The 11,141-nt window shown below is 37.0% G+C and overlaps 1 protein-coding gene and 3 long non-coding RNA genes across 6 annotated transcripts; 2 read left to right on the top strand and 2 right to left on the bottom strand.

Moving 5' to 3' along the window:
• The first annotated feature begins 365 nt into the window (after positions 1–365).
• LOC113737165 (uncharacterized) lies at positions 366–4,248 on the top strand. The gene is made up of 3 exons (XR_003459948.2): positions 366–784; positions 3,089–3,144; positions 3,722–4,248. It is a non-coding gene; the product is annotated as an uncharacterized lncRNA (long non-coding RNA).
• Positions 4,249–4,760: 512 nt separating this feature from the next.
• Positions 4,761–7,602, bottom strand: LOC113737521 (beta-1,3-galactosyltransferase GALT1-like). Its single transcript, XM_027264745.2, has 3 exons — positions 7,444–7,602; positions 5,489–5,596; positions 4,761–5,338 (listed from the first exon to the last, which is right to left on the bottom strand). The coding sequence occupies exons 1-3, from the start codon at positions 7,594–7,596 to the stop codon at positions 5,129–5,131; spliced, it is 471 nt and encodes a 156-aa protein (XP_027120546.2). The 5' UTR covers positions 7,597–7,602; the 3' UTR covers positions 4,761–5,128.
• A 114-nt stretch (positions 7,603–7,716) lies between these two features.
• Positions 7,717–8,416, bottom strand: LOC140038711 (uncharacterized). Its single transcript, XR_011842280.1, has 2 exons — positions 8,341–8,416; positions 7,717–7,821 (listed from the first exon to the last, which is right to left on the bottom strand). It is a non-coding gene; the product is annotated as an uncharacterized lncRNA (long non-coding RNA).
• Positions 8,417–9,160: 744 nt separating this feature from the next.
• On the top strand, positions 9,161–10,191 carry LOC113736391 (uncharacterized). Of its 3 annotated transcripts, XR_011842079.1 has the most exons (5): positions 9,161–9,175; positions 9,253–9,422; positions 9,556–9,660; positions 9,866–9,892; positions 9,993–10,191. It is a non-coding gene; the product is annotated as an uncharacterized lncRNA (long non-coding RNA). The 3 variants fall into 3 exon arrangements; XR_011842080.1 differs by lacking the exon at positions 9,161–9,175 and having other exon boundaries at positions 9,238–9,422; positions 9,556–9,656; XR_003459692.2 differs by lacking the exon at positions 9,161–9,175 and having other exon boundaries at positions 9,239–9,422.
• The last annotated feature ends 950 nt before the right edge of the window (positions 10,192–11,141 follow it).

Genomic DNA, 11,141 nt, shown 5'->3' with positions numbered 1-11,141 from the left:
AATTAAGATGGAATTGAGAAATTAAGTTGAGGTTAGGGAGTGAAGTGAAAAGGCTAAAATACCTTACCTTACCTTTCCATGCAAACCAAACGAGACGTCTGACTGCAAATCAAATCACGCAGTTATTACCAAAATTGTACGCAAGCCGCTCTTACGCGCAAACTATTCTCCTAAACAGCGGCACTTGTATCATTCTCTTTGTTTCACGTCTCAAACCACAATACTTTCTAATACCACTCAATCTATTTCAACCACGGCCCACAATATTTCTTCATACTACCAATCCAATTCATATCACAAAACCACGATACCATTTGCTCTATTTCACAGCCACAAGACACAATACCAATTTCCTTCTCTGCACAAACCACAAACCGCAACTTCCTTTCTTCTCTGTACAAGCAAACCGCTTCCTTTCTAAATACCGAGACACCACCTTCATCAAATTCCATTTCTTTTCTGCACAACTCCACCGAAACCACTGCACTCCATCTTCATCGTGAAAAGGTAGCATCCGAGAGCAAGAGAGGGAGAGCTGCTCCTCGTGAGTATCGACTGAAGAAAAGCCGCGAGCTGCATTTTCCTTTTGTCTCTACTCTGTCCGTAGGCTGAGGGAAGAGACCAGGGAAGTCAACCTCAGACCAACATCCACCAGCTGCAACCACCTACATCACAACACCATTTCCAGCTGCAAATTGAACGCAGGACCAAACAGGGTGCGTGAGAGCCGAGAGGAAGGAAGAAAATTCCAGATTTCTGTGCGTAAGTTTAGAGTGTATCTAAGGTAAATTTCTGGGCTAATTAAGTTAAGTATTATCAGAGGAAGTCTTATCAGAGGTTGCATGTAATTTTAAGCAGCCGGTTATGGAAATCAAGGTCTTAGAAAAATTCTGCTTTGGAAGTAAAAGTTCTGCCGAGAATTTGACATGATATTTCCTCTTTGATCTGGTTTATTTGATGTGAATTTTGTGGTTTAAGCTTATAATCATAATTAGATAGCTAATAACAAGAAATTAGGCTCTGCATGGGGTCAATTAGTTGGTTAAAGCAGGAAAAAAAAAAAATTAAGAGTGCAATCTGCCTCAGGGCATGATCAACCGAGCCAAGCAAGGAAAATTTTGGAAATTTTTGATGTTAACGGTTGTTGTTTGAGCTTGATTTCAGAACTGGACACGTTTACTTGCTAGCCAGATAGGTGTAAACGGAAATTGAGAGTTTAAAGGCATGTTTAAAACCCGAAAATGAAATGAAAACAGAAAGCCCTTCATGCATTGATGCAACCGTGACTAGTTGGATGAGATTTCTGATTTTTTTTTTATTTGTTATATGAACCTGGTTTTGAAGTGGAATTTTTTAGCAACTAACTAGGTGTTTATATGCTGAAATTGAGTACCTAGCACCATGTTTAAACCGAGGGAAAATTTGATATAAAGCGTATTGGTGGCTGGAAAATGTTGGAGGCCGCTAGCCAGGTTGAACCAGCAATTTCAGTTTGTTTTTGGAGTTTAATTGGTTTTTGGTAATTTATTTTATTTTCCTGGAAGTATGATGATTTGGAAGTACAATAGGGTTGTAAGTTTTAAATTGTATAATTTGTTTAGCAAGGAAATATTTGATATCTTGAATGATTTAACCAAACATGTGGGTATACAAATGCTGGAAACTTTCTTGTGGCTGCCGAAAGTTGAGTTGAAATATCAACTTGGATTTTGGAAATTTTCTTGGACATATAATGGATGGCAATGCCTGGAAAATGTTGTTTTGAAGTTCTATAAGAAGTATAAAGATGGTTTGAATAAAAACATTTTGGTGTTAAAAGAGAAAAAAGAATTTTCACAAGTGAAAAATGGAAGTTCCAGATTTTCGGATATTCCATGACCAGTCTCAATAAAATGTTGATATTTTGGTGTAGGAAAATCCGTTTAAGGCGCCGTCAGTGGCGTTTGAAACTAGAATCATAGGCCTTTGTTCTGTAGAAATTTCGTACTTTTCCTCCATGTGTACTGCTGTCTGTGAAACCTTGAAGTGGACTGTTTTGGTATGAATGTCCTGTTTTCTTCATGGAATTAAATTCTGATTTGAATTGAACTTGCAGCTTACTTGTGGTTTAAATTCTTGATTAAATTGTGGTTGGAAGTGATTAATGTTGTCAAAGGCTAATGATTGATGAAGCCCTTGGCCATCTGAATGATTTTATAAGTACTACAGGGTGATGAAAGTTAATTGCTGGAATGTCTTGGAGGCTTTACTTTTATTTTTAATTGTTTATGATGGGTTTGCTGAAACCAAGTGCTAATGATTGATGAAGCCTTGGTTGACTATTTTATTTTATTCAGAGGTGCACTTGTTGAAATCTAGGGCTAATGATTGACGAAGCCCTAGTAATTTGCTATGTGATTATTTGCCATATTTTAATCCATATTATGACTTCGAAACGGAATCGGAGCTGTGGAAGTTGTATCGACCTTGCGAACTTGAGTAACTGTGATCAAATTAATCAAAAATATTCTCCAGCTAGTATTAAATTATAAAAACTCAATATCTAGTGTTTTGCCTAAAACTTTCCAACTCGATAATTTTCTTTAGCTCAAACTAGCCTTGATAGCTATAGTAAATAAGTTCTATAGCTTTTGGAAACTCTAAGTCTTATTTTAATTCTTTTTCTTTCTTTAAGCTTTGCACTTGGATAGTTAACTATAGGAAAAGTTCCAAAATACGAGCTTTACTAAGATTAGTGAAAAGCTTGGGAGACTTGCTCGGCAAGAAACCCTATTTTAGGAAAAATAGTTCTTAAGGATAATTTTTGCAAAAGCCGTAACTTTAGAGAAATGTTCAAAGTAACTTTCTAACATTGTTGTTGAGAGATTTGTCGACTTATTTCAAGAAAAGGATACTAGTTACCCTTTATAAGGAAGAGTATCTTACGGAAAACTATAAGAAACATTTCTTCTAAATTTGTCAAGTTTCAACCTATGGAAATTCTTGATTTTTCTAAGGGAAAGTGAACTAGTAGTATATTAGATATACCTCAATATCTATAAGCTTAAAAACTGAGTAAAAACTCATAGTTTCAAAATTTGGTTTCTAGGATTTTGCGAGGACGCGGAATTCGATTCTCAACTTGATATCTGAACTCCACTCTTGGTGAGTGTCCCTGCCTGTTCTATGCTTACTTGGTTAAAGTGCTTTCTTGACTCGATATGTGATAATTTGCAAAACTAGTTTTTGATCCATCGAAGTGAGCAGTGTGTACTTTATCACACTAGCCGTTCGAGTGGTGACTTGTGTGAAGTGTTTTTCGTGAATATTTTGCTTGCGCTTGCTATAAGTGTTGGACGTAATGTCGTTGGGTGAATCCCTCGATCAGTCTATAATAATCAAGTGCTGGACGTAAAGTCGTTGGGTGAATCCCTCGATCAGTCTATAACAATCAAGTGCTGGACGTAATGTCGTTGGGTGAATCCCTCGATCAGTCTATAATAATCAAGTGCTGGACGTAAAGTCGTTGGGTGAATCCCTCGATCAGTCTATAAATATAAGTGTTGGACGTAATGTCGTTGGGTGAATCCCTCGACCAGTCTAAGGTATACCCGAATATTATTGCTTCCCTATTTGTTTACTTCAGTCGAATCAATACGTGTTAATTGTTTCAAGTGATTGCATGATTTTGGGGCACCACTGAGCTTTAGCTCACCCCACGTTTATTTGTTTTCCTTGACAGGTTCTGGAAACTGAAAGCCTTGAACTTACTTATGTTTCTTTTCTTTTGGATGTAATGGATATTATGGCTATTGTGTGGGTTGTATTATGCTTCAACATGAATTATGTACTTTTGTTTTAGATTGCCACTTGATGCTGGAAAAGTGTAAAACCTAATTTCGATATCTGGTTCGTATGAATTTTATTTGTATACCCGATTTGTACAACCCTATTCCCTGGTTGTAGCGCCTGGGATGTTTAGGGGCCGTTGACTGGCCGTTTTAAATTACTGCTACCTCTGAAGTTAATGTGGTTTAGTGATTGACTTTTTTGAGGGAAGCGATATTGTAATAGTTTAGGTTATTCTTCGGAAGGATTCGGGTTAGTGTGCGTGCGTGAGTCCTGGCGAGAGTTGGGCAGACGGCCCGCCAACCCTCTGGTTCGCCTTAGGGGAAAGTGGGGTCGTCACATTCTCTAAGAGATGTAAAGACTGCGTTATGCTTCAAAAGATTTAATGGCAGCGTCAGAAGACAGTAGTGCTTTTGTTCAGTTGCTGTGTTAATTTACTTATTTTAATTGTTTTCCTGTGATCTTCTATTTGCTCGTGTTTATTGTTTAGAGATACAAGATGGCTTCAATGTTATAATCCTGCTGGAGAAGAATATTACAGGGACTGACTTTGGGGATGAAATGACAATTACGAAATTTTATTCTAGTTACCTAATGAAACCATCTCCAAAATTAGAAAATATTCACCCCTTAACGGACTATATTATACTAATTGAGAATAGTTATTGCTTAAGATTGGATCATCACTTTTTATCATTTTGAAAATTCAGATCAACTCACCAAAACACTTCCCGTAAACTAACTGTTCACAAGTGACGACCGGGTTTTCTGTCCAAGAGTCTGAATGTAAATCTAACGTCCGCGGAAGTTACCAAGATCCCTCTCAGCCATGCCCCATAAACATTAATCGAGGGTTAATGCCGGTTCCTAAAGGCATGGACCAAAGGTTTAGCTTGGAATTTGGACGATTTGGAATTGCAAATCATAACTCATTAGGTATAAATAAATGAATTATTATGATGGCTTTGAGTAAAATACCACATATTTTCTATCCATCTACGCAATGGCATAAGCCGCATCTTCTGATCATTCCCTCTCAACATATGATACAAAACCTAACCGTAGCTGCTCATAATGAACAGCATTGCAATATGTCCTACGAATTAAGCTCTCTAACCAACATACGTATATAAGCTGATTATCTATCTACATAACTACTAATTGTACTTGTAATTCCTTATCACTGTCCAACTTTTCTCCAGCTCCACTCCAATATGGGAGCATCCACATCGAATCTTCTCTGTCTGTCAAATGGATCTCCATCAATCATCCATCGGCCAAGGTTACTCGAGTAAATGTTCTAATCGCCACAGCAGTTGGCACGTTTTGCCTCCCGAAGCTTCTGCCAAAGACAAAGCATTTCTCGAGGACCTTGATAGTGGGCAATTACATAGCCATCTCTGCATCCCACATTGAAGATCCTCTCATCTGTTTCATATTTTACTTCCAAACCTTGCTTCTTCATATCTGAAATCCAAATTCCCATAGCCACATCCTCTAGCTTGAACATCTGCAGCAGTAAACCACAAGATTTTTAGCATTTCAATGACTTTACAAGAGTTAATCAAGGTGATGGAAGCAATCTTATTTACATGCAAAACAACTAAATTAAATATTTCTGAAAGACTACTGGCGTAGAGAGACTGATGCAAAGTTGTACCTTAAGTTGGCCTTTTCTGTATCTCTTGTAGATTGCCTGTGCTATATCATTTGATACAACATATCCAGGACCATGTGCCCAAGGAGGATAGGAGTCATCTGGCCATTCCTGAATTGAAATACAAAAGAGAATGAGATTTGATCATATACCACGGTTATAATCGAAAGAAAATAATATATATATCATGGTTCGAAGTCTCGGCCGAGTCGTCACCGTCTCGGCCCCTACCGATACGATACCGTGACGAAACGATATCGAGATACTTGACTCTCCGAGAAATCGGCCGAGACGTCACTGCTATGGATTGACTCGGCCGAGTCACCCCGAATCACTCCGAATTATCCTGAGTCAAGACGAGAAATCAGTCAAATTACACCGTGACGGATTGACTCGGCCATTTCTTTTGCTATTTTTTATTATTTTTGTTTAGCATACTATTTTTATATTATTAACAATTTTTAGAATATTAAATATTTTAAAATTTGCGTCTCACCGAAACCGCGACCGATATGCCGAGACCGATGTGGAACGTTCCAGGCCGCGACCGTGACCGCGACCGCGACTTTGAACCATGATATATATCACAAGTTGAAATTAGAGATGCATCTTCCAAAACCTCACGAGGTTCAAAATTTCACGAGAAAACTCCATAATCCAGCATCCTGGGGTTATTAGAAAGCTGCTAGAAATGTATGCAAAATGAAAGTCTGTGAACTTTTTTCGGTGGACATGGCAAGGTTTGAAAACTGGAGCACCATCTAACTGAGCTAATGCCCAGGTAGAACTTGAATTTTGCCTCCCTTCAGATAAACAGTCGAGTTGAAAGGAGAGGGAACAGGATTGTCTGAAAGCCTCTTTAGACAGAGGATTGTAACCTAATTAATTGCATTTGCCACGACAGAGGTGCCAGAGGTGCCTAATCTTTGACACCTCTTCCCCATAAAGCCTAAGATTAAAAGTGTCATTACGAACTCTCAGTGTTTCATAAATGTTGAAACCATATTTTGTGCCTTTTATTGACAGGATTTTCTCTCTTAGGTTAGCATAGGGTTAAGCTTTACCCTATAACCACAATTTTCCCAGAATAAGACTTCAGTTATATTGCATTTCTAAGTCCCAATGTCTTCTTAACATAGATGAACACACATATTCTATAAGATATAGCTATCCTTGCATCTATTCCTGTATCTTATGGCCGCAAGTAGAGGTGGCAATTTGGATTGAAATCCATTTATCCATCCATATAATCCATAATTAAATGGATTTGGATTATCCATTTATAGTATTGGTTTTAAATGGTTGACCAAAGTAAAACCATTAAATTAAATGGATTTATATGGATTATCCATAAAAATCATATATATCCATTTACTTAAAAACCAAATAAAATTGAAATTTTGGTGGATAGAGAATTGGGGATCAACTGTGACCGGATTGAGGTGGGTGAGATGCTCCAAGTTGCTCTACTTTGCACTCAATACCTCCCCGCCCACCGGCCTAAGATGTCGGATGTGGATCGAATGCTTGAAGGAGAGGGCCTAGCAGAAAAATGGGCAGCCTCCCATAATTATACAAATCAAGGCACAAACCTTCCCACCCTCAATGCTGTTTTGTGTTTTACCATGTATGTATATATCGTTTCACAGTAAGAGATACTGATTGCTCCAATGAGTAAATAATATTTAAATGGATTATAAATGGATAATTGGTTTTTATTTAATCCATTTAGATTCATCCATTTAAATCCATTTATTAAATGGATCTAAATGGATTAGATAAATTTCATCCACCATCCATTAAGTTAAAATCAATTATGAACCATTTATCCGTATTGCCACTTCTAGCCGCAAGTATTATGTGCATATCTAATCTCAGATATAGATTTTCAGTGATAAAAGGATTAGGCCCTAACAATAAACTAACCACAGAATGAGATGCATTCAGGACAAACTTACTTCAGGACTAATGTACCACTTGCTATCAGGACTTCGATGAGGATGTGAATCAGAATTAATGAGCCCATAAAGCAAACCACAGCTCACATTAATCCTATTCAAGGAGGCCAAAATTTCATCCACCCGAACAAATGCATCATCGTCTGTCTTCATGACAAATTTTGCTGAAACTACCTGTGTCTGTTCAAAAGATTTAAGTGAAAGAGGCACTCGAAACTTTCCATGAGCTTTAAAGAGACAAGACATTACCCCAAATACACATATAGCTAGAGTCTTCCATGTGATAAGGCTATAGTAGTCAACAAATGGCATCAGTTGGATGTCACCATAAGTTTTCGCCTCATTCCATAGCTCCTCATTCACCACCTGGTTTTTATGCTACAAAGCAGAGGTGACACTTTCATCATATTGTCCAACAAATGGCAGGTTAAAATTCAGAAGTCAAATGCTAGGGACATGACTGAAAAAAAATGATACATGTTTAACTAATACATTGAACCGCTCTTCCATGAAGCAACAATTCTTTTGTAAGTTAAAACAGACAAAGTTGTTCCCTTTCGTAGTGCCTATCAAAGAATCTCATCTCTTCATTATGGCTCACTTGTGCTGTTGATGCTATATTCTAGAATCAAGCATGTAAATTCAAGAACTACAGTGTGCAAATGAATTGCTAAAAATTGGTAGAGTTTCAGGATTTGGGCATGTCCTAATCCTCTTTCTAGAAGTAATAGTTCACATCAATGCTGCAGATATACATGCAGCAGTACTTGTGAAATAATATTGCCTGTAATTAAGTAGATAACTAGGGCAAGATAAGTAGCGATTATCCAATGCAAGCATAAGTGACAAATAAAGTAATCAAGCAAAAACATAAACAGCAAAACTTGCAAAACTTACCAGACCAACAAAAAAACGAACTGCAATCGTTCCAGACCTCACAGGACCATACTGCATCCATGTTCTTCGAACAGCCATTCTGCATTTAAAATTGTTGATAAGTCTAATTACAAGTAATTAGAAGTGAACACTAATAAGATAAAGCTGTATTTAGTAAGTGAAAAATTGCATTAAGTGCATTAGAACCACATACTAAAATTACTGCTGCATTTCCAAATTACAGAGTTATAACTGCATTCATGCAAAGAGATGTAGCTGCTTGACAAGCAGCATTAGGCTGAACTAGATGAGATTTTAAAATAGAAATGAACTGAGCATATGCATTTGTACAAGTTCTCTTTATACTTGCTCTAGGAGAAGTTTGAAAATTGCTTACTGGCCTTTCTCTCTTCAGTTGTATAAAATTATACATAGATTGATTGGTTTGAGGAACATAATATGGAAACATGTATGTTGTCATTACAAAAGTTAAGCATAAGTCAGCGGAACTTAGAGCCTTGTACGGCCTTGCCTCTCTTGTATTTTTTTTTTTCCAATTCCACCTATAGAGATGGCATAATACAGCCCCTATCATCTTAAGAGATGTCAACCAGAAATTGGAGCCATCCATTAGCTTCGCTTACATTGGCTAATGATGTTAAAACTCACATGTAATCTAGTTTAAATAGTTACTCAATTTATGGATAAAAAATATTGTTTTTCTAAAATTTGGTTATTAAGTTTCTACAATTAATTAAGGCATAAAAGTAAATTCTTACAATTTATTATTAGAAATATGTCCAATTACCTCCCTGGGGAAGGGGGGGTGTGCGCTATTTTAGAAACGACAGGAATGGTAATTGCTAGCTAATTAGGTTTCTGCAATTATCCTACTATCTAATTTAATAGTACTTAATACTTATTCTTTTCTAGGGACAGCTGGAATCCAGTGAAACCCGAAATCCTTTTTTTTTCTTCTGGATTGGGGTATATTGGACGGAGCCCTAATTCCCAGACAGAAGATCTTTTGCTACTTCATCCTCTCTCCACGGAGTCCTCTTGAATTCTCTTAGCATTAGATCTCTGTGGTCTCTCTCTCAAGGGTAATTCTCCTCCGTCCATCCAACTGAACTGCCATCATGATTCTTCTTCCTTCCTTTGATTATTCTTGGCCCTAATTCCCAAATGTCACCCTGCGTCTTTTATTATTATTGACGGTATTGATCTTTTCTGCAGCCGATCGATGCATCCCTACAGGCAATTGGCGGGGTTTACTGTGAATTATCTCATAGGTGTCGCCTGTGGCTGTGGCGCTGTTTTAGCTGGGTCTGCTATACGTCGGTAATCAGGATTTTTGTTGCTTCCCCCAACCCCCCCTCCCCCACCCTCACCGTCTTCTTCTTCTTCTTCAGGGCATACTTCAATTATGCCTTTTTTTAAAAAAAAAATTTCTCCGATTTTTTGTTTTTGTTTTTGTTTTTTGAGTGAATCTGTCTCTAACTCAGGGCTAATTATCTTTCCTTTTTCATTTTATTGGCTTCTTCAGCGGTTGGGCCAGGAGGAATATGAGCTCGTAAGAAGCTTTTGGGTTTGGTTATAGTTGATCTGTTCTAGTTGTTTTTCTGGTCTAAATCTTATTTATGATTCTGTTTTCTGAGCTGTTGTCTTCTCAGGCACCGCACCGGCCGCAGCGAAGGACGAGACACTTCTGGCTGACTGGCGTCTCCATGAAATTGGTCTCGCTTTTACGTGCTTTGAATGTTAAGGCTATGATTAGCCATTACATATTAGATGCTACTTATTTCAACCCTATGTTTCTTGTTATGTTAAAGACTCGTTATGGATTACATTATGTAATGTCTAATTATGGAATCTGATCCTTTCTAGTTAATTTATCAAATAGTCACGTAATTATATTTTGTGCTAATGATCGAGTTTGAAAATTCAATAATTGAAAGCGATGAAGCTCAAATCTTACTGTAGACTTAAGTTGTGGTGACTTTTTGTTAGTTGAAATCAGTTTATACATTGCTCCTCCTTTGCTAATTCTGCACATTTTTTGACAAATTTTTCATAATTACCAAAACGTTAACAAATTGTACAAATGTGTCATGGATTTATTTTTAATGGTAAAAGTGAGCTGTTTCCCCGTTGGCTCGGCTCAGTTAAGACCCGAAGCCGAGAAGTCCCCAATCCCCGTGTGAATCATTTGGGGACAAGTTATTATTACAAAATTTTTTTATTTTTGCATTTTTCGGAATTTGGATTTCGGTTAATCACCACAAAGAGATTTTGAATGTAATTTATATTCTATAATGTGTTTCCTAATTCACGGTATTTAATAAACATTTGGGAAGACCATTTTAACTCCTGTATTAATTATTATTTTGACGTAAAACCAAGTTCTTGACATAGATGATTTGCAATCATAGTTTACTTAGTATTGTATAATTTATTTTCTAGCACAATTTACATTGCTGTTAAACAATCCTGGGCACAAAGCAATATTGGGCATGCACGGTGATCACCTCCTAGTTGTACAATACATGCATTATGCCTCCTAAAATGATTCAGTTATTTAAAAGACACGACCGTCTGTTCTTGTGCATTTGTTAAAACATCTAGGAATTCATAGTTGGCTTATTATGCAAATACACACTCACATGCATTCTTTAAAGGGTTTAGCTAACAAGTTAATTGGGGCCTCTAGTGTTATTTTATTTTTAAATTTTTTGATAAAGTTGAAATTAATTTGAGAAAAAATTTTAAATGTTGGGACTTGGGACGCACTAACTGTGAATGCATGCATTTATATGAAAAAT

This window comes from Coffea arabica, chromosome 3e, assembly GCF_036785885.1.
Source record: "Coffea arabica cultivar ET-39 chromosome 3e, Coffea Arabica ET-39 HiFi, whole genome shotgun sequence".
Taxonomy (NCBI): domain Eukaryota; kingdom Viridiplantae; phylum Streptophyta; class Magnoliopsida; order Gentianales; family Rubiaceae; genus Coffea; species Coffea arabica.
Note: the sequence above shows the minus strand (reverse complement) of the source record. Positions and strands in the feature narration are given on the sequence as shown.